We start from the raw sequence: 24,717 nt of genomic DNA, 5'->3' as shown, positions 1-24,717 counted from the left end.
GATTTCTATATAATAACTGTTTTTTATATGGCACTGCCGACCACTGTTTTTAGGTGTTGAAAATAATATGTGTTGAGATTACCAAATGAAACTGTATTTAATTTATTAAAACAGTCACACTTACGATGACATGGAGAAAAATATGACACATAGATATGTACTAGTTGGGGCAAATTATTAGATTTTTGAAGATGTTTTCAAGTCAATGTAATTACTATAGTCTAGTGAAAAACAATTTCCCTTCTGTGCTCATGCTATATATCCATTGATCAATTCTATCTCAAATCAATTAGAGTACACAGAATAAAATCCTACATTCAGTTCAAAAAATGTTTTTCATTGATTTCAATTACCCTGTCTCTTTTGGCTATAAAGGGTGACTCTTTTGAATTTAGATTACTGTAGTCCAGCCTAGCATAGATAAATGCATTGAAGCACACAGAAAAAGAGAGGAATAACACATTGTGCTTCAGCACCTTCAGAAGATAATAACAACTTTTTGGCACTGCATTAAATAACTGCTAGCATGGTTTCTATGAAAATTCCAAAGGTTCTAACTGTCTGTGTGGGTCTCACGGCAATGCCTATTATTGCTGTCAAAGAGATAAATATCAGTGAATCTGTTTGAGTCAATAGAGCCTCAGTCTTGCTTGGGTTCATCTTAAGAATGTTTGTGGGCACCTACCATCTAACTTTGAAAGTACAACTTGCAGATGCTGAGGATTCTGCATATATTTGTTACCAGCTAAGAACGATAGGGGGTTTTCACTAAGACATTTCGTAGCAGATAAAGTAATACTATTTTACGTACTCATGACTGCATTTGTAAACTGGACCCAAAATATCTAAAATGACAATAAAATGAGAATATTCAAGGAATATTCACATACATTTAATACAAATACAAAAGGCTGGGCCTTGTGTGCACTTTTACGAATAAGGAGTTGGATGTTTGGGGCGTAATTCGCAAAGGTTTGTAAGTATGCAAAAAAGCACTCATGTTGTACTACTTCCAATACTCATAAATACTTATGTGAATCTCATCCAATGTGTTTATCATCAGTGTACCTGAAAAATTGGGCATGGAAAGAATAAAATACACTGAAAAATGATGCATGCAATGATTAAACAGCAGTGCAAAGAGAGCCGACCATTGTAATACTTTCTATTTAAGGACACTGGAGAAGATATGAAGTACCGAAGAGTAACTGATGTACATTAGCTGGTTAAAAAAGATTTGATCCAGCTAGGGATGGATTTCAAGACTCCAAAGATGCTGTCAAAGGAGTGGATAGGAGACAGTATCAAATGCTGCTGGCAGATCTAGCAAAATCCGGGCACTGCCACCGTTATCTCTATTATCATATTAAATAAACTAGATATTACCACTTGCTTGGTGCTCATGGCTAGCCTAAAGCCATTCACAAATAAGTTCAGAAAGTTGTTACTCTACACAAAAGCACATAGATAAAATATCATTGTAAGTTCGAACATCAGACCAAGGAATTTTGGCAATGGGCTATGAAGTCCAAGGACAGATGTTACAGAAGCAGTTTGATCAAAGTTGACTGCAGGGTCATGCATAAACATCCTCTATATAGAGAGCATGAAAGCACTTAACCAATTTATAAAAACCTTCAGAGACATATGTCTTAAGAATTCCTTGCCATTTCTGGACATCCATGTTAAAGAGAGCCTATTGGCATGGGGGTGCAGGTTTCAATTCTATAATCAGAATTGAGCCAAGCTGATATGTGTGTGGGAATAATAACCTATAACAAGTAAATGCTTTTTCTGGTAAAACTAATCTCTTTATGATTTTAACTTCCATTAAAAAAAAAAAGAATTCATAACGTAAAATTTGCTGAGTTATCTGGGAAAACCTCACAATGTGTATGAGAGCAACGTCTCTAAGCTACACACACCATTGCCTGTAGGATGACCAGTAGAAAGAAAGGCATCAAATTCATCTTGCGCTCTTAGTTAAGCTTTGAGGGAGTTTACAGTGTGATTATTAGAAGGTAGGATATGTAAGTCATATTAAGATGCTGTTATTTCCATCTGCAGAATTTCTTTCTTTGCTGGTGGGGTTTTCCCTTACCACATGTCACATGCCGTGCTAGATGGTCACATGAATATTCCTTTTCCCTTCACAACTGTGACAGTCAGAACGTTAGTGGTATGACCAAAGAGAATATCCTATATAAAGAAACAATGCTAGATTTTCAGGGCCAGTATGAAAACTATGTATGGTGGACCAATGGCATCCTTAAATGGTGAAAAATGTAGGTGCCCAAAGTGATTCCAAAGTTTTGATGGGGAGCACTAAACTACATTTCAGGTCTAGTATTACAATCCATTTTCTTTTATCTTTCTCCTGGTTTCATACCATCCTACTATCCTTATAGAAACACAAGTGCCTACTTTAAAAAACATTGGCTTCAGCAATCAACACTCAGTTCCCTGTTTTATAATCTTTGCAAGTGATCCAAGAGCTCCTCTGGCCATTAGTGTAAGACACATGAAATTCCATTGTGCAAGTACATTAGGAGCACATCTATTTTCACAATTTGCTTTGTTTAGTATCATTCTTATTTGTCTGTTTGGTGAAAACAGTTTTAATAAGATGAATTTCTTTATCCCATCTTCACTAAAATAGAATTCAGCTATGTTTAGATTTATGCTATTTAACCTTGTAACTCTTCCAGCTTTTTCAATGTTTTCATAGTTTATCAAGAAGTCCAACTATTGAACATTCACTAAATAAGAATGTGTGTATTGCAGTCAATTTAGGAGTAATTATCTTTCATTTGTGTCTATCAATAAGTTCACTTTGATTTGTGTTAATCAATAAGTATGTTCATATGTCACTTGGCATAGATATATTTTTTGTAGCATATGTTGGACAAACTTTACAAGAACTAGCCCAACCACTCATGAATGTTCTGGGACTGACAGATAAAGTTTAAAAAATGATATTAAATTGTTGTGTATATCCATGACAGAATGATAAGGACAGGTAACCCATAAACGATGCCATTTTCCTAGTTTTTAAAACATAATAAAAAACAAACTAAAATTACAAATGTGAATGAAAATAGTCAAGTGCAGATTCAAGAAACCACAAGAATGTAGTTTTTTGTTGTTCAATGAACTTAGATATGAATAAACAAATTAACTGGCAGTAAGTTTTGTACCCTAGAATTTAAACAGGAAGGACCACTCCATTCTTAAATTATGTTGGGAACCTACTGCAGCATGTATGAAGACAAGTTTCTGTTCATTCTTTAAGAAATTAACGTTCTCTAGAAGATGGTTCCCAGCAAACATACAGGAACAACAGAAGTAACTAACAAATCTGCAGCAGTATCACCTTCCAAAACAATTCATAGAAACACACAACATTAGACATGACAAGGCATGCCAATCAAAGATCTAAGTACGTGCCTTAACAAATGAGAAATAAACAATTGGAATACTTCATTAACATACATTACTGAATATAAACAAAACGACCGGTCAGATTCCTTAACCCTGTCTTAGCTGAAACGGAATCCTTTCACAACGTCCAAAACACGTCTTTAAATCACTACTGTTTTTTCATTAAGTAATGATTTACTTTAACACTCAGTCTTATGAAACTGTGCTAATTTCTCCAGCAATGTTCAAGCATGACATGAGAAGTCACACAGGAAGTCCTTCACTGAGAAGTACATCTGTCTTCATTCTACGAAACCTGTTGAGAAAAGGACCTGTGGTGCATATCAGCAGTCTTCTCAAAGTCATCCACAATGCAATGTACTTTCTCCATGCTTGAACGTTTAGCAGACAGGACCTTGAACCAAAGTCCATTCGTCCCGGTTGGCTGCAAACTGCACAAGAAGAACCAACGCCGATCCACAGACGTGTCCATCTAAACTTGGCAGTTGCTTGCCACACAGTCCGGGAAGCTGTAGACCTGCAATTTGGGCTGCAGTTCCCCCAAAATTCAACACCATTTATGTCTCCTTGGCTTTATCTCTTTTTGGCAATAAGCCATGGTGTGACTCCCTTGAGATGACAAAAGGAAAGAATTCAGAAGTTGTAGCAGCCGCTGATCATCTGTATTTGTGTAGCAACCACACAGCACTCAATTTGGCACATAAGTCATGCTTTTCAGTCCGTGTTAAAAGGTACAATGGCATGAATGAATGCAGTGCGAGCTGAACACAGAAGCAAACTGTGATTATAATCTATTAGCACTTGGTACAGTACATTTCATAGCATTTAGTCCATATTTGGTCACAATTGCATGTAAACTGGTCAATGGCACTCATTGTCAAAGCAAGTCACACGACAGACAGAATTGTTAGAAAAATCAACAAAGTATGCAGAATGTATCAACATATATTTGTATATACATACATACACCAAAATATGCATGTATATGTATTAGAATACACATACAGACACATAATTCAATAATTAAAAGATGCACACATGGATCACTGAAAATAGGTGCAAGCAGCTAGATGTAAACATGTCTCTTGAAAATCTTTTTTCAATTTTCAATTATAAATACAAAATCTGGACCATTATTTACAACTTCATGCTTGTAAGGTTAGATTCATCACTGCAAAGAGACAAAAACACACCACAATAATATGATTAGTTATTTGCCATTATTGAGAGTATCATGGCGCAATCATTATTTAATTTAACATACATCCAGACATATTTAGATTACAGATACAATTATTTTAGTTTTTCAGACAGATTATTGATGACATTGTTGATATCTGACATTAGTTAAATATGTGAATGATCCCATCGGGAACAGTTTTATCATTTTTTTTTTTAAACTCGATCCTACCAGTTAAGAGTCATATCCTTTTAATCAAAACAGGCATATAAACAAATGCTAACAAAATAACTTTTTTGTTTTAAACAAAATTGGGGTTTAAATGTGTATAGTACTTCTGTACGTTTTTGTCTGTCACCTACTTTTATTTGACTTTGGTAATGGGCCAGCCATGTTGCTATTTTTATATTGATTTATTTTTGTATGTAGGTACCTACTGCCTGTGCGTTTTGAGCACCAATCTCTTTCCACATTTTTAGCTGCATGAAACATACACATTATTCCTTGTCTTTGAAGATTAAGGATTACCCAAAATGTCTTTCTTTGAAAGGGGACATGTGAGGAGGTTGTGCTTGCCATTAGACGGTGTGACTAATGAAAATATCTTCTCATAATGGGCCAGCCAGTGTTTTGATTCTAGTGCTTGAATACTGTTGATTGACATTTTAATGTTTCTCTCCATTGAAAAGGTGAGATAGATGTGACAACTGATATTGCTGTTGACTGATATATGTTTTTTAGGTTCCAATACCATGTACATTAAAGGTCCACTTTGGGGTTTTATTTACTCAGTCCACCTTGGGGTTTTATTTACTCAGGTTACACTCTTCTGTATAATACTGAGACTTACTGCATGTTGCTTCCACCTCACTAACAGGAGATGCACTGGAGTTTCATCTCTTCTGCAGCTCGTGCAGGCCCTTAGAGAATGTACTCTATACACTATAATGTTCCTACATTTGAACTTTTCATCTCCCTGACATTGGCCATCACTTAGGTCTGAGGAGAATTTACATATCAGCACTCTACAGTGTCTATTAACATTATAAACTATACTGCTTTGCATGAAGAACAGTGGTTGCAAGTGTGAAGACTAATCAATGCAATTTAGACAAGGACTTTAATGTAATATAAAGTGCACAATTGTAACCTGTCTTTAAATTGGTTATATTAATCCTTCTATCAATACAGTTTGTGTTATTGTTGTAAAATATATGAAGAGATTTTAAGAAACCCTGACAGAAATTCTCAAATAATACTTGTAAGAATTACATTTTTATTTGTTTTCATCTGTTTTCTATGCTGTTTTTAAGTTTTATTTTAAGTAATGCGAAAGTACAAAAGTAAACATATTCTTAAATTTGAATACTAAATCTACTGAGACTATGTGTGGGTAATGTGAGGCATGTAATATGAATATGAACATTCACACTATAGGAGACAGCTAGCAGTTCCGTTTGTTCCCAATTTAATTGAATTCACTGTGTGAGTCTACGCAAGACTACCCAAGTGTTTACATTTAAAGTTTCTTTTACCTATAGAAAAAATGAAAAGAAATGAAAGCTTCCCATAACTGAAAGAGGAGTTGTCTTTATTTAATCTCTAAACCTGAACAGGCATGTTTCCTATCGATACAAAACCGACATTTCCTATCAATACAAAACCCACTGAAAACTGAAGATGTTTGATAAGTTTAACAGCATGAAGTTCAATTAATTACTTCTATATAAAAATAAATGAATTGAACATACTTCTCGGTGAGGAAGTGCTGGTCCTGGTATGAAATATTTGTGAAATGTACTTTGGGAAAGATCTCAATAAAGCAGAATTCTAAGCAGAAATATATATTGATAGAGCTGTAGAAACAATGTACTTGTTGGGCATATCTTCATTTCTACATTTTTAAAAATTCATTCTTGATTTGTGAGTACAAACAAAGCCAAATGAGATAAATGACTATGCATTAATATACAAAGTTATTTTGTTCTGAATTATTTTTGACACAGCATATCCATAGGTAGACATAAGGGAAACAGGCACTGTTCGAAGTGGATGGAGTTATCAAGATGGTTCAGGTGGAAAACAATCTGACCTCCAAAAGTGAAACAGTCACAACAAGAAGATAGACAAAGCACATTAACAATATTTCTGAAGGACTGCCTTTCAGCCACCAGCACATTAATACATCTAAATAAGGAAGATATTGCAGTCTGAAAGCTAGAAAGATTTTACTGCACAAATGCTCGGTATGGAATTTTGTAACAACTAACTAGACAACTTGGGAGGGTTGTGGTTTTACTAAGGTGCAAGTATCTAATATGATATAGATTTACACTTCCTTTCAGTAGTGGCCAAACTCGATTGATAGGTTTTGTAGTAGACAAAGCCTTCAAATACCACTATGATATGTGTGTGAATCACTGGTTGTAAAAATATTTATACCTTTATGAAATCTTTATTAGACACTAGTACAAGTATTTTAGAGAGTATGAGTTCTGGAAAGGTTTGACTGGTGTAAATAGAGGGTGTGGACTGTGAATTACTGCTCACCTCAGCCAAGCACATTTTGCTATGCCTAGGATTCAAAGGTGAACAAAAATGTCTGCCTGCACTATTGTTCTGGGAAAATATCATCTGCCCTTGTACAGAAGCAATTAAATCAAGCATAAAAAATAAAGACAACTGAATGTTTAACAGATTTGCTAAATGTATTAAGTTGATAGAATTATAGCTGACACACTGGAATAACCCTTGGCTGGTAGTTTTAGCAATCACATGTGGGATAATGGCACATTGTGCCTTTAATGGCACAACCTTAGCCTACATGGGTTAAATAGCGTACACTGAGTCTTATGTTATAAGTGTGTACATACATATATATGTGTGGTTGTTCAAATATATGTACATAAGTGTCTCTAAATGTATATATAATCATTGATGTAACACTTTTGACCTCACCCTTGATGTGACTAATGCAATTGCAAATTTTGTAACTAATCGTATAGATGAAATTACATATTATATTACCATAAACATTATAAAAGAGAACACTATAAATATAGCATTACTTATTGGTATCAGTAAGTACTGTTCTTTAGTTACGTTGTTCTTTTAGGTGGTGATACTTATTAGGATAAATATTGAGAGAACACATGCAATGCATTTGGTATGCGAGTTATTGATAACATGACAGATATCTGATTTATGAACTGCCATACTAACCATGACTTGCAAATTTCAAAGGCAATCCAGGTTTAATTTGCAGCCATAACTTCACTTAAACTGTGTTTTCTTCCCTTGAGCCTTATAATTGGCTGTTTAAAGATAGGTATAATATATGATATTTGCTCCATTTGAATTTAAAGTTGAGCTAAAGTGCATGTTGGGGACATTGCTGTAAGGTCTGTAAGGAGTAAGATGTTTCTAAAATTGTTATTTAGTATTCACACTTTGTGGAATGTTTTGTATCATGTTAGCAACAATCAATAGTGATATGGATCTTTTCTTTCTTTTTGGCCCTGATGAAGCAGGAATATGAAACTGCAAAAAATGTTGGCTGGTGTGAAGATGAAAAATAGAGGCTCTGCACAACATCTGTATGTATAACCCTTCTTTTATAGCAAAACTGTGGACACTTAAAGTGAATTGAATATCAGAAAGACTCCTCTGTGGCTGTTGTTAAGTTGCACCTTAAAGGCTTGATGCAGTCCTTGTATCTGTAAAGCTTATTGCTCAGTAAATAGACTATTTTATAATAAAATGAGTGTGGTCTGTACTTACTTACTTCCTTTTTGCATATGTTATTTGTGGGGAACAACCTTTACAACGCAACTTTTACAACGCACTACACTTACAACGCATTTTTTACAACGCACAATCCATTACAACGCATGACATTACAACGCATGACACTACAACGCATTTTTGAAAACTACCTTTACAAAGCATTCCATTACAACGCATACTACCATTACAACGCATACCATTACAACGCATAATATAGTAATTTTTACCCCTATACTATCCAACACTTACCCTACTGTTGCACCCCCTGGAGTTAGAATAGTAATTTTTACCCCTATACTATCCAACACTTACCCTACTGTTGCACCCCCTGGAGTTAGAATAGTAATTTTTACCCCTATACTATCCAACACTTTCCCAACTGTTGCACCCCCTGGAGTTAGAATAGTAATGTTTACCCCTATAGTATCCAACACTTACCCTACTGTTGCACCCCCTGGAGTTAGAATAGTAATTTTTACCCCTATACTATCCAACACTTACCCTACTGTTGCACCCCCTGGAGTTAGAATAGTAATTTTTACCCCTATACTATCCAACACTTACCCTACTGTTGCACCCCCTGGAGTTAGAATAGTAATTTTTACCCCTATACTATCCAACACTTACCCTACCGTTGCACCCCCTGGAGTTAGAATAGTAATTTTTACCCCTATACTATCCAACACTTACTCTACTGTTGCACCCCCTGGAGTTAGAATAGAAATGTTTACCCCTATACTATCCAACACTTACCCTACTGTTGCACCCCCTGGAGTTAGAATAGTAATTTTTACCCCTATACTATCCAACACTTACCCTACTGTTGCACCCCCTGGAGTTAGAATAGTAATTTTTACCCCTATACTATCCAACACTTTCCCTACTGTTGCACCCCCTGGAGTTAGAATAGTAATTTTTACCCCTATACTATCCAACACTTACCCTACTGTTGCACCCCCTGGAGTTAGAATAGTAATTTTTACCCCTATACTATCTAATACTTACCTTAAATGCAATTTAATATTATGCGTTGTAATGGTATGCGTTGTAAAGGTAGTATGCGTTGTAATGGAAATGCGTTGTAAAGGTAGTTTTTAAAAATGCGTTGTAGTGTCCTGCGTTGTAATGTCATGCGTTGTAATGGATTGTGCGTTGTAAAAAATGCGTTGTAAGTGCATGCGTTGTAAAAGTGTGCGTTGTAACGACATACATCCGTTATTTGTCAACTTCCTACCACAATTTAAGTTCCATTGACGCACACATTAGAAATATCTATCCATAACTTCACTTTAATTTATGTTTCTTTAAAGTTAGTTTTTAGTTTTTCATCATATACCACATGCAACAGTTCCCTGCACCCAACTAATCGTGGGCATCTAGCCCCTGCTGCTCACTGGCTTGGGCAGTGCACAGTGGGAGTTGGCTGCAGGGATTGTGGTTCATCATCACTGTGCCTGTGGTCATGTATAGTGAGGGTGAGCCACAACACTTTCCATTCAGCCAGATCAGACTCGCATCCCTCCCTGTGACAACACCTTCTCTGCACATGGACTTTCTACATGCGGTGCAGAAGATGCCAGTAGGTGGTCAGGCTGTGGCGCAACCTGCAGCATGCGTCATGTGGCCAACCCTCGCTGTGGAAGACCTTCTGCTCTGATGGGGGTATGCTGCCTGTGGCAGTTTCATCACGCCATGACCAGTCTACCCCTCGCTGGCAAGGTTAGGGATAGGGACTGGATTGCAGCCAGGCCCTGTTCCCAAAATTACCACATCCAGCCAACCCGTGCATGTGGCTGCTGGCCGAAAAGGGCAATCAAAATGCACTGAATACTTTTTCTAAGAGTTTTTCAGGATTCACTAATTATGTCCCAGGAAATACAGTGGGACGCCGGGAGTGTCCAGGATTCTTGAACTGAGCATACGTTTCCCTGATCCAGTGATAAAAATACTTTTTTAGGTTATTTATTTTATTTCCTACTCCACCCCATCACCTGGGGCTCCAGACATAGTGCTCGGTGCACTGTGTTGGGCAATGCTGGCCACAAGAGAAATTGTTCTGTGATAGCCAGTCAACCAGAGTGCAGTGCATTCGCAAATCTGCAGACAGATGCACATTCACAATGGACGACGTGAGAAAAAGCTCCTTAGTCCGATTGTGTGCCTTTATGTTTGCTAATTTCATTTGTGAATCCTCCATGGATTAATGAAGCCCTGGAAGATCCACAAATCAATGCTTCAGATATTTCTAAAATGTAACCTCTTAATACCCAGAGAAGAAACCTTTTAATCACTAATTTGTGGAAAACAACTGAACAGATTTATACAAAACCATCTACAGGCACTTTCTTGCGTAAAGGTCTGTTTACAGGCCAAGTTTGGTGTGATTACTTTCAGATGTGTATTCTGTATTGAGGAGCAACACATCCAATCTGAATTAGAATGCAGAATTTTACTTTTGGGACTCCTTTCCTCCCTATGCTTCTATTTTTAGGCTTGCACTTGAAGGAGCTGCATGACAATTGCCATGAAGAACCCAAAGTGGATGTATTTTCTTTTGGAAAGAGTCACGCCTATTCATCAAATGACGCTGAACTTGTTAAGAAAACTAAAAATGCCTTTTCAATGAAATCACTGTCCTTACCATAACTAGAGGTGCGCACACACCGCATCTGTTGTACAGGTGGGATGCAGGCACTGCAAACCTGGCACCACCTTCACTGGGATGGGACCATGAACTAACCTACAACCCCATACCCCACACCCTTTGCCCCATAGCCCAGATTCATAACATTATACCGCAGACTCTTAATCCTATGTCATTTGATCATATGTCCCTATCCAATACTCACAACACCTATAACCAGTACCTTATACTTATGCCTATGCCCTTAACAAATGACAGTTTTATCAGCTTTCACACAATCCTTACTTCAATCTGATTTGTAAACAAACACTTTAGGAAGTGTTCCATTTTCAAAATAGTTCCTTTTTAGACTAATAATTGGGACATATTATTTTTATTTTTAAAGCTTTGAAGCAATACTGATATGGCCATGGATTTTTCTTTAGAAACACAAAATGTGGCTGAGATCATTGGAAACATGCTATATACGTTTTGGCCCTTCTTCTAATATAGTCAATATAAAATGATAGTCTATGTGAACCAAAATTATGCGGGATCTGTTAGGTGATAGGGGTACTGAGGGTCCAGATGAAGATTGAAATTTTTTAATAATTTAATTTCATGAAGAATGATTGAAAAGGCACAGATATTTGAAAACTACTGAGACTAGACCTCAAAGTAAGGCATTAGAGAGGAAGACCTTACATTCCAGGCCAAAATCTTTGAAAAATGATAGCATTTTTGGGAAGACTAAATAGTCATGTATCCACAATTTGTCTTTGACAGAAAATGGGAGACTGCAGGTAGGCTTGGTGGAAGGTAGACCCCTGGTGTAGGTTATTAAATTGTGAGAACAAAATAGAAGACAGAGTGGATGCAGAGAAGGGCCTAAGAGACACTGAAGGAAAACATAATAGATGTCTGATAGTAAAAGTATTCTTCAGATCCTTCAAATCATTACATAACATTTCAAACAAAATGCAATTTACTAAAGGAGTAGGTTTCATGGCTTTGACACCCCACCTCATAGTTTTAGATTTTTCAGCCTTTTCTCCCCTTAAAAATGCCCAAAATCGTTTTAATTCTTACACTAAGAGTAACTCCAAGCAGTTATTTCTTTGAATGAAACATGTGCAGACTTCAGGGAGGTGCAGTGTTTACAATTCTTCCTCGCACAATCATTTTGTGATTGTCTTCTATTTCCAGAGAAATTATTATGAAGTAAACTAATTACTAAAACAGTCTGACACCTCTCTAGTATGGCCCACCTCAAGACCAAGACATTTACTTTGTAGACTGGTCCCATTCTGATCAAGGCAATAGGTAACTGTTACATATAACTAAGAACTCCTGAAGGAATTATTTATAAATTATTTACACTGGAATTGATTGAGGCGGGTGAATTAGATCCAATTAATGAGAACAATTCAATTTCACAGGAACTTCAATGAATCGGTGTACTCTGTGCTCAAATTAAGATACATGTATTGGTATATTTAATGAAATATACAGAAGATTTTTTCAACACTGACAACATCTAGTTATACTATTGAGTTTTACTTTTTTAAATACAAAACAATCAATGGTACAATTGCAGTTGGATACAACTTATTTGGAGGATCGTATAAATACAGAAACACCAACAAGACCACAAAACCAATTGGCATGTTTTTGACAAATAAGCTAGCATGGTGTAAAACACCACTCAGACTGATAACATTGACTCCTAATTAAGAGGATAAATAGTTTCAAAAGACTGATGTGGATGAGAAGTCAACGTTTTGATTTATCGGTGGAAGAAATCCAGGAGACCGTTCTCAGGACAATAAGTAGAGTATAGTACCCATACTGTAAACCTCATCTAATAATAACTTCTGAAGAAATAGTTGAGTCATACTTGCTACCATATAAGTATATGCTAGGGACTCAATGATTTTAAGGAATCCACAAATGAAAGCTTTATGATTTTAAAGACTACACAATGGAAGCTTTAGGGTTGAAAAATGATGGCTTGCAGCTTGACCCATTGCCAGTGACCACCTTTTCTTCATAAAGGATTCCAGCTCAGAAGGTAAACTTTCCACCAGGATGAACGTGGTCCCTCTATATGACCCACGTTCCATCACGGTTGCCTTAACGTTTGACATTGGCCTGGTCTAGCGTAACCAGAAAACTGTTGTTGAAGCTTTGTGCTTTTTGGCGCTATTTTTATTTAAAAATTACAAAATTCATATCTCAGGTTCTACTTATTGGATTTTTATCATGTTGGTCTCATTTTATTTATTAATCTGTGCTCTATTTACCTAAACTGCTTTTGCATTTTTATTGTGTTTTGTTTTTACTTTATTACTGTTTGAGTAATGCATAAGTCTTTACACATTGCCTCTAAGCTAAGCCAGACTGCTTTGAGCCAAACTACCAGAGGGTTAAGCACAGGTTTATTTAATTACTTTAGTGGTTCACCCTGACAGGGATTGTGATTATTATTTTAGGTGGGTTCATACCCCCTCCCAACTAATACTATAATTTCTTACAAGTTGCATGGGAAAGAAACACTCTTATTTACGAAAGTGTGTTTCTCTGTGGGGAAATATTTTGCATATTTACACATGCCTTTACACTGGAAATGTTACATTTACCCTGGAAATTTTGTCTGTGTGTATTTTATGCTAGGGAGTACTTAATTATATCTACAGTTGTTGTAGATTCCCTCCAGTATTCCTGAGATCCTTAGTAAATCCCACAAAAATCAAACAATTTGTTCCAAATATATGAATCAACCTCCTGGGGAGTATGTCCTACTTTTGGGGCCATGGCCTTTGTAAGTTTAATACAAGAGTGTGTTGACAACTATCTAAGCACCTACTTATCTTTTTACGTAAAAATGTTTCAACTAATTTATAGAGGATTTTTGAGAACTTTTTAAAATATAAGACACACTGGAGGCTTTGTGTTATTTGTATGTAATAAGAAAAAAGTGTCTGTGTTTTCTGGACATGTGAACATAGATGTCTTAATGGCGATGTGATGATCTTCGTTAATAGGGTTAATTTATGCAACACAAAGAGCACAAGGTTTCATTCCACCACCAGTCACCTCATCTTACCTTCTGCCAACAGCCAGGCATTGGTAGTCCATCTGGACCCTGTACAGAGATAAAGATAGGAATTAAAGCGTTATTAGATGGAAAGTCAAAGGCGATATTTCTAATTCCACAAACAGCCCCTCCCTGCTGACACGAACAGTTTGCATGAGCTTCTCTTACAGTCACTCGGTGGCTCACATATGGTGTGCTCCTTCTGCTTGGTTTGTTGGTGTTCACATCAGTAACAAACAGCCAGATTTATTAGTAATTCACGCAACACAGAGCAGCAAGGCTAGTTGCTGCTCTGCACTGCGTGAATGGGAGAGAGCTAAAGAGTGCAATATTTATAAATATGTGGGGCTCTTCATCTCTGTCCTAGCACTGGCACACTAGTGGCTGCCTAGCGTCAAGTCAGGGACTCTTGCTGAAAGGGGGCATGCATTACAGGCGGGATTGCTTTTTGTGCAGGAAGGCATAACTTCCAGGACAAAAACAATCCAAAGAGGCATTTTCCTCTTTGTTTGCGTTATTCAGAATGTATCACACATAGCAAGAGGAAGTAACAAGGAGAGATACAAATATTTCTCCTTTTTACACCTCTCTGTGTTAGGTGTACCGATTTCACACAATTCTGTCTTAACAAACCTTAGTAAATTTGGAATGGCATGAAATCCATGGGTGGATGCACAGGAATGCCTATGCTTCACCCAGGGAACGCCTACCACTAAGAACTGCATTGGAACGCAGCCAAGCCACTGCGTTGTGTTACATTTCTTTACAAAGCCAAGCAAATCAAGCCTTGTGTGGCTTTGTAAACAACAAATAAGCCTTTGTGTTGCAGGCGTCGCCTTGCGAGATGCAAGGGCGATGGAAACGAGTAGTAAATATGGGCCTCAATGTGTGCACAAGAGCCAGTCACTGCCACTCTCTCTTCTTTTGTCACAGTTGCCTCCAATTCTATGCAGACTAATCTCTACTCATGGGTATCCATTGAACATTTTCAATATGACCAACAAATATGCAAATTCCCACCCATTCCTTGTAATCTAATGTACCTTTATCGCATGAATATTATTATTATGGGACAGGAATTGCTGCAGGTGAGAGGTGAGATAGGAAAGTGGAAGTAGACAGCAAAGGTTAGGGGGCTGTAGATGTGGGCTAAGGATGACAGCTCATAGATGGCACACCGATTTCTTGTGTACGAGTCGGCTGTTGATTGGGTATGCTTGATGCCCATTGTTGTGCTGTCTAGGCATCTGTTTGGTGACAGTGGCTTCTAGACACCCACTATATGAGCCCAGAGGTTGGGCTTGAGGGCACTAGATGAGAGATGAAGGACATGACCTTCGACTACAAGGTTATGTCAGATTAGGAAAATAAATTCCAGGTAATCCCAGGATTTCAAAATGCTTAAAAAAATTACGCATGTCTCAAGAGTCCCTGGACCTGAAGCAGAACTGTGATGATTGGCCATGAAAGGACTGGTTGTGCTGAGGGGTTGCCGACTCTTTCTCCATACTAAGCTTAACAGGCAAGATGTCTCACTGTGTACTTTTTTTTATTATACATGGAAATAATGCGTTCTTTGTCTCATTGTGTGAGTACAAGCAAGCAGTAAGTGGAGGAGGTGTGTGGGTGGGGGGTCCAATTCCAGCCCTAAATGTATTTTTAGAGTCATGCTCAGGGAGACAGTCAGCGATCAGAGCCTTTTCGACCTAACAAACATTGAGGCCCGATTCACAAATGTAAACTTTGGCAAAAAGTCTAAACTTTTGGTATTCATATTGGAAACCTTAGAGCAAACGTCTACGTTTATGACTCTCAGTATTCATACAGGTAAGTTACGAGGAGTACTTTTACGTCTGCACTCAGGGCAAAATCACCGCCATAGGTGCAGAGATTCCGCCCGAGTCCGGACGTAAAGATACTACTCGTAACTTACCTTTTGAACACCGAAAATCATAAACTTAGACTTTTGGTTTAAATGTACCTTTGTGGATCGGGCCCTGAGTGTGAAATATTAAATGCCTGGCTGGTTTACTTTCCAAATCACCAGCATCACTGTACATGTTGTAGATGGAAATACTGCATCTTGATATTCAAATTAAGGATTCCATTGCAGTGCTTGTAGTAAATTGCATTGACGCTCTGTAGCTATGCAATCTCTAATTTTCCAGGGCGACCATTTTAAGAGACCAATGACAAATGCTGCGCCCTTTGCATCTGTAGTTTATTGGTAGGTCAAAGAAAAAGGAAAAGAAGTAGTCACCAAAAACACAGCATAATGCCACTTTGACTTCTCCGGAAATGACATGCCCCACTGCTGTCTTCAACACAAAATATGCCCCTCGTGGTACCAGACTTTCATTACTCATCTTGAGTGAGTAGGCTATTTACAAAACACATTTCTGATACGTACACATGCATGAAGCAAATTCAAGGACTATATACTTGTGATCTTTGCACACATATTGTAAGAAATAATAAGATTGCAGTTTGCACACAGGATGCTTGCAACAACATTGTTTTTACTGCTCCCCCTCTTAGAAATATTATATAAATATTATGGCCCCTTTCTCCAATGCTGTAATGGCATGCATGGTCATGCTAGCATTGTTGCGTAGCTATATTTTGTGAACACAAACACCAGTGAAATGTTCCATGATAATTTTCCCAGCAGCATTTTTATGCACAGGCAATATCTGGAACGTGCACATAAAAAATGAATGACACAATTAATACATTAAGAATGTTATAAATATGTATATATGTATATTTATGTCTCCTGCCTGCAAATCTATATACATATATAACAAATTTGGCTATTTTCATTGCAAAAATATCAGTCGTTTCTAAACGCATAATTCACAACAATGATTTCATACTCAGGGAGTGGTTCCCACAAACAAGGGAAATTATGTCATTCTCGTTAATTACAGGTTTCATCCAATGACAACCCTTAATTACTTTTTACGTGTAATATAAACAGTGCATAATGGGTAACATATATTAAAGTCCAATAGTGCCATCTTGGGATTCTGGTGACAATTACAAACCACTCTGCCTTGTGGCTTATTGCCAAGTCAATTGAACCTATAGTGGCATTAAAGGACTGTAATACACAGATACAGGTTACATATGGAGCTGCTATACAATTTGTGGATATTTGGTGGTGCTTCAGCAAAGATGTGTAAGACATTAGCCAAGGTTTTATGATTTCCAAATATTTGTTGCCAAATTGGTACAAGGAGAAGATTAGGAAGTAGCATGTTTAGTATAGAAAGGAGCTGGGGTTCATGCTAAGAAGTAGTATACTAAAGGGAAGTAGGTTTCAGTAGGAGGCAAGTTGAATCACATAAGTAAGGTACAGGAAGGGTTTTGCTGGTAGACCATTTATTCCTCACAGAATTGGAAATCACTCACATTCTGTTGCTTTTCTCTTCCAAACTTTCAGTAAAATGTTTGTTTCAGTGTGTAAAAAGGCATTTATGGGATTGTTATAAACTCTGTAAGATAACCTATATAAATCATTGTATTAATTGTTCTTGTGGGTGTGCACAAACAGCCCAGAGGGGGCATCTGGTGATGGCAAGCATTCAAGACACAGACATTTCAGGGACAGGCATGAATAAGGTGAGGTTAGTTGGTATCGGTGAGCAGTATCCACGTTCTTTGGGTACTGGATTCTGAGACGAGGAAGATGCACTCACATCTGCATGCACATGCATATGTGGTAGTATGTTTGCAATGCAGAACCAAAGGCTTGCATTGCCAGAGACAGGATGGAACACAGGAATGGCATGCAGGGAGTGGAAGGAAAAGAGAAATACTGTACCAATTGGCAAGGGGCATCCAGCCCATCCAGGCCAGGCTGGCCCGGCTCCCCTTTTTCCCCTTTTAATCCTCGGAATCCCTGTTTGTAAAGATTAACTGGAAGTGTTACTGAAAATAAAGACATAGCTGACTTTGCTGGAGGGAAAAAAGTAAACAAGAGCAAGGATAAGAAGCGAGGAGCAAACATGGCTCAAAAAATGACCAGAATTATGGTGATCTAATTCAAGGGACAGGCCTGAGGCCTGCTCAGCCAGGCGGCATGGATTCCAACAATCACTGTCAACAGTACACCTTGCTTTGGTGCAGTGGTCTTCTGTTTATAATGGTACAGACATAGGGTCTAAAATCGCACCATGAGTGGAAAACACTTGATTTCAGGCGAACTTGTCCAGGCCACTTAACCAGTTCATGTTTGCTCCGCACTTGCACATTAGTCCCACATTTCGCGACACTCCATTTTTCTAATACATGAGCGCGACATACCAACGGGCAAGGTGCATCTAATCCAGGGGCACCCTGTTCTCCTTTCTCCCCTTTGGGCCCCTTTTTGCCTTTCTTTCCCTTCTCCCCCTGTGGACACAAGGGTTTGAAAAATTAAACAAATGGTTGATTCGTTTTATGGGAAACAAAAAATCTTTGTATTAAACATGGTTTAGCTAAGTGAGGGTTGAAGAGCATCTACCACTGTGCTGTGGCTGGTTCTGTACATTGTGGGGTTCAATATGCTAGTTTCTTCTAGATACAGTAGTACATTAGTCATTTGAGATGTAACACTCTACATAATAGGAATGACATAACATTGGCTTGAGTGGCATTTTCATATTTGCAATGAAAGGTTGCCTTGAGAACAATTTTTTTTCTCATTGTTGTTCATGACTTTCCCACAATTTACAGTTTCAGAATTAACACATAAAAAATACATGGCAGCATCCTTCATGTTAGCCATCCATACTGTAGGAGGCAGGGTGGACGTCGGTGTGACGATGCCTGTGCTATCCAGTGCATCATCACTACTGTCCAAAGGATAAGATACTTACCTGTGATGACAGTTCTCTGGAATGGCAACGGATGAAATATTTTTGACTACACATACTTTCACACACATTTCTCATGTTCTATGCTACTAAAACATGGTTTAGGTCCTGGCTCAAAATACCTGTCCAGTCACAATACACCTGTCCCGATGTGGAGTCATTGTGACTGGTATGTGACGGTCTGGTCTTCATTACATAGTGGCCAACTTACCAAGACATTTAAGCGTAAGTGAAGCTGCAGTACAAAAGTACTAATTCACATTCCCATAAATATTTTTTTTAATTGGCTCCATAGTAATTAAGATGGACGTCCTGTTTGGGTGCTGGGACATGAAACTAGTAATTAATCCAAGATTTTCAATCTCAGCTCAGTTTGAAAAAAAAGTCAAAGCCAGGCAAGAAGAACACATTTCGGCTGATGGATGTTCTTCCACTTCAGGCAAAAGGCATGTTCAGCAAATGACCACCTAGTGAGTTCAAAATTCTCCTGAGTCAGCACACTCCTGAACCAAGTCCCGGGTATAAAGATGAACTTATGAATTGTACAATGTTGAATGGATTCAGTGAGGATGCAATGGTGATAGCTAGTACAATGTTTGGAACTCAATGGATCAGTACTCAATCAGGACGATCTGCGACACAGCATTTGGCCGTCCCACACCACAGGGGATAGAGGTCAGGGTTCTGAGTTTGTTTTTTGAAAGGTTCTTCCTTTTTTGTGCATGCTGTGCATGCGAAGTTGATGATTTCATTACAAGAATGGAGGCTACATTATGCATTATTCTTTTAATGCAGTCCAAGCAGCCGCATACATCACAATATTAAAAGGTTCCAGAATAGAACATTAGCAACACATAAAAGGCATGAGCCATCAACAATCTGCCTCTTTTAAATGCGGCTCCAAGCAGATACATACAACTCTCCTTATCTCTATTTTTAAGTACCCTTGTGTGTGGCTCAACCCCACCCTCCTTTACCACTACCTCCATACCGATCTCCAATTTACGGAGATCTCCTTATACCCCCTTTTCCTTGTCCCACCCTTATGTGGGCGCCCCCTTCCCCCACCTCTCTAGCGGTGTACAGATTAATCTGTTTTGCTCATTAACATTTCTTTGTTATGTATACTTTAGCAATGTTTATACTTTAGCAATGATTATTATCATGAATTTCGCCGACTTTACGTTCTTCACGTTGTTTGCTTACTTTATTTCTCAGCTCACTTGCTTCGTTATCTCTTTTGCCGTTTCCTTTCCCAGCCCTAAATAATTCTTCTGCCCCGAAGTCTCTTCAAGGTCCTCTCTTCCTCGATGCAGGCTGCGTACTCTAGCGCGGCTCTGCATCGCTCTGAGGACTAGAGGAATGATCCTTGGCAACGGAGATGAAACGTCCACCCATTGCCAGGAGCCTTTCCTCGCAACGCTGTTACTCGGTCTCCAGCTGATCGCAAACGCGATCTACGCTCGAGGCTGGTTTAACTCTGATTGCTTGGCAACAGCTGATCGCGAGCAAGCGACTTTCAGTTACTCGCCCCGATCGCGATCAGCTGCTCCTTCCTGAACTAGCGCAAGTGCATTTTGTTCATAACTACATAAAAAAAGGGGGTTTTATCGAAGTCTGGTTCCTTTACTGTAAGGACATTCTTCAACCTCTACATTTGAAGGGAACTTTCACCCCTCTTACACAGAAATCTACTTTATTTGGGATTTCATAATCTACTTTGGCATTCCCTAAAACTACTCTGGCATTTCCAGCCATTCCCTAATACTATTTTGCCATTTAAATCACATTGGCATTTCCCATCAAGCCTTGACCAATTTCAAAGGGGTAAAACCTAGCAAGCTTTGAGCTTGCCATTTAATAAATCTGTTTAACACCGTTATCTGCGCCATGTCTGATTCCGATTCAGATGACACTTCTGCCCCTACTCCTAACATTGACAATGAAACACTCAAATAAATCCTTCATAAGGAAATGAGGTTGTGCATGATGGAGACCCTAAGTCAGATCATGTCCTCCAAAAGGTCACTCCCTGATGAGGACGAAGTCACAGAGATTTTGAATCCACACTACTCTGATGACCTCTCAGAATTAAGGGGTAAAAGACTAAAGAAATGTAAAAATATTGATAAGAGCAATACGGGAGGTCCTAGCACCTCATTAATCAGGGAGGTCTTAGCACCTCAACTACTAATGGAGGTCCCCGCACCTCGAACTCCATGGGTGACCCTAGCGTCACAACTTATCTGGGTGTCCCTGGCGGCACAAAACACCTGGGTGTCCTTAGCAGCACAAAATATCATAACGCTCTTTACAATATGGGAGATAACGAATTTAACGATATAGAGTTATTAGACATACCAGATGAGTGTGTCCTTGACCTCGATGAGGATGACCAATCTTGAAGAGGAACTCCCATCATCTTCTAAGGATATTATTGTTAACCCCTTGGGAGAAGAAATGTTCTCCCCATTAAAACTCAAACACCCAAGAAGCTCCAAGTGGTCCCCTCAAGACCACGTTGCAAAATTCATAAAAAAGGGGGTAAGAAACCTCTAAGAGAGGGACACCCGTAATAAGACTGGCTATACCTCCCAACTTGGACCCTGAACTGATTTAATTTCTTTTTAAACTTGGTTGTGATCCAAGAAAAGGGATGGAAAGATCCCTTAAAGGATGCCAAGACCATCTTCTTGACGTACTGGGTTCACTAGCCATAATTCTAGATTCCGCTGAAGATAGCCACATCAACGGCACTTCCCTCAATACCGATCTAATCAGGGATTGGAGCCAGAGGGCAATAATACTACTGGGAAATGCCAACGCAAGCATGAATGCTGAGAGACGTAGAATTGTTCTAACCAATATAAACCCAAAATTAAGTGATATCGTTTAAGAAGACCTCCTAAATCTAAATACAAAACTCTCTGGGATGTCAAGCTAATCCTTGATCTCTTTAATAATTGGCCTGTTAACTTTCTCCTAAATAGGAAAAACCTTTCCATTAAGCTGGCTACTCTTCTATGCCTAATTTCATGCAGAAGGGCCACTGATGTCAAAGCCATGGAAATTACGAATAGATCTTATAACATGTTCGGTGTCAAATTTGAGATTTATAGAAGAACTAAGACTATGTGTGACTCAAACCTTTATCCACATTTTGACTTATGTCCAAACCTTTGCGTTGTAGACTGCATGAGAGAGTACGATTGCAGAATGTTTACACTTCATCCCCAGGGTGTTAACAAATTACTTATTTCCTTTGTGAAACCACACAAAGCTATAAGCTCGACCTCTATTGCTAGATGGGTTAAGACTGCCATGAGTTTAGCAGGTATTGACCTAAAGAAATTTCAAGCTCACTCCCTTAGAGGTGCTATGGCCAGTAAATCTCTCTGGTCTGGAGGTAAGTTGGATGACATTCTCAAAGCGGCTGACTGGTCAAATGCCAGCACATCTGCACGTCACTATTGCAAACCTATCGAACATATGTCTGATGTAGTCTTACATCAGACTACATCTGCATAAATCTAAAGGATTTGAATTCCTTTCTTGTATACACACACTTAAAAATGGAAGGAATTCATCGCTTGAGAGACATTCTCCAAGAGAAAGACTGGCTTATAAAATTAGACCTCAAGGACGCATACTTTACGATCCCTATGGATGCAGACTCTCAGAAATTCCTAAGATTTGTATGGAGAAATGTAACCTATCAATTTCGTTGTCTTCCCTTCGGTCTATCCTCAGCTCCTTGGTGTTTCACCAAGATCCTGAGATCAGTGGTCTCATCCCTGAGAAGAGGAGTTAGTCTTATAATCTATCTAGACGACATCTTACTGATGTGCCAAAACAAAGACGAGCTACTTACTCACATGAAATGGACTGTAGATCTACTAGAGAGTCTAGGTTTCATTACCAATGTAGAGAAATCCATTATGACCCCTTCTCAGAATCTAGAGTTCCTAGGTTTTCAAGCGAACACTCCTCTTACTCAATTACAACTTCCCCAGAAGAAACTGGTAAAAATAAAGAAAGAAGTTTCTTACGCCCTATCGAAGAACTCAGTCAGCCTAAGAGAACTAGCAAGAATAGTAGGTCTCTTATCTTCATCCATCCAGGCAATTTCTCCGGGACCCTTACATTACAGAGCCTTACAGAAACTGAAATCTTCAGGACTAAAGAAAGGCCTTTGGTACTCAGAACTTGTTCCCCTATCCCTGGAAGCTCGAGAGGACCTTCTATGGTGGCGCAACAACTTAGACAGTTGGTATGGAAAAGCAATATTCGGGAACACCCCGGACCACTTATTGGAATCTGATGCAAGCATCCTGGGGTGGGGTGCCAGATTAGGGAATCTAGAAACTGGAGGGAAATGGTCCCAGATGGAACTTTCCTTACATATAAATTGTCTAGAAATGATGGCCAGTTTGAACGCTCTAATGAGGTACAAGGAATTACTTAAAAACAGTGTAGTTCTTATCAAAATAGACAACTTTACAGCTGTTTCCTACATCAATCGCTTAGGTGGAGCCAGGTCAAAGGTACTAGCAGATCTGGCCCAGAAGATTTGGCATTTCTGTTGGAATCAAAAAATAATTCTAAGAGCAGAATTCATCCCAGGTCATCTGAACACAAGAGCAGATTGGAACTCAAGGTTTCTAAAAGTTTCAAGCGATTGGAAACTCAACCCCGTGGTCTTCCAGAAACTTCAGAATCTTTGGGGTCCTTTCAAGATAGATCTCTTTGCTAGCAGACTAACTTTTCAGATAGATCGGTTCTTCAGTTGGAGACCAGACCCTCTAGCTTTTGCAGTGGACGCACTTCTACAACCATGGGACACAACCAATTGTTATGCCTTCCCACCTTTCGCACTAATCCAGAGAGTACTCTTGAAAGTTCGAATGGAGCGTTGCCGCATTGTTCTAATTTGCTCCTTTTTGGAGTTCTCAAGTAGGGTTCCCAACCGTGATGGAGTTGACGATAGAAACTCCACGATTTATCCAAGGGAGTTTAGACCTCCTTCAGGACCCAGAGGGAGAGGTACACCATCTTCTCTTAGTAGGAAAAATGAACCTTCTTGCCTGGAAGATTTCAGGGGTTCAAGAAGATACTCAGGCCTTTCAGGAGAAGCTACACCGGATCTTGGAAAAGATGGTGTAGTTTGTGCCTGGAACAGAATATGGATCCCGTGGACCCACCTGTAGTTTTTGTAGCAAACTTCTTAGCATACCTCTTTAAGTCAGGACTTTGCTATAGAACTGTTAATTGCTATAGATCAGCAATTTCTGCAGGACACTCCTTGTTAAATGACTTTTCTATCGGTACTGACCCCCTAATTCGCAGGGTGATGAAAGGTATAAGACTCAAATGTCCACCTATGGCTAAATATGATTCACTATGGAACGTAAATCTTGTCTTTGAGCTTTTTTCATCTTGGCCTGATAATTCTTCTCTTACAAGAAAACAACTGTCCATTAAGTTAGCTACTCTACTCTGCCTTATATCTTTTAGACGAGTGTCAGATGTTAAAGCATTAGAAATATCTAACAGGTTTTACTCCCCTGATGGCGTATTATTTGAAATTTGGAAAAGAACCAAAACAATGTCTGAAAAAATTTTCTACCCTTTCTTTTTTGACTGCCCCTACCTTTGTGTGGTAAGTTGCATGAAAGTATATGAACAAAAAATGAATGTCTTCAGACCTATGAATGAAAACCAATTACTGATT

General features: G+C 38.6%; 1 protein-coding gene across 1 annotated transcript in view; it reads right to left on the bottom strand.

The window, feature by feature from the left end:
• Window positions 1–4,487: 4,487 nt before the first annotated feature.
• COL25A1 (collagen type XXV alpha 1 chain) overlaps window positions 4,488–24,717 on the bottom strand; it is an 898,191-nt gene continuing 877,961 nt past the window's right edge. The window contains exons 35-37 of the mRNA XM_085641379.1: window positions 18,436–18,522; window positions 14,137–14,175; window positions 4,488–4,612 (exon numbers count right to left, since the gene is read on the bottom strand). Coding sequence (XP_085497505.1) covers window positions 4,610–4,612; window positions 14,137–14,175; window positions 18,436–18,522 — 129 coding nt within the window. The 3' untranslated portion in view covers window positions 4,488–4,609. The remainder of the gene's footprint in view (window positions 4,613–14,136; window positions 14,176–18,435; window positions 18,523–24,717) is intronic.

This window comes from Triturus cristatus, chromosome 2_2 (assembly GCF_964204655.1).
Source record: "Triturus cristatus chromosome 2_2, aTriCri1.1, whole genome shotgun sequence".
Classification (NCBI taxonomy): domain Eukaryota; kingdom Metazoa; phylum Chordata; class Amphibia; order Caudata; family Salamandridae; genus Triturus; species Triturus cristatus.
The sequence above is the reverse complement of the archived record's forward strand: the minus strand, read 5'-3'. Positions and strand labels throughout refer to the sequence as shown.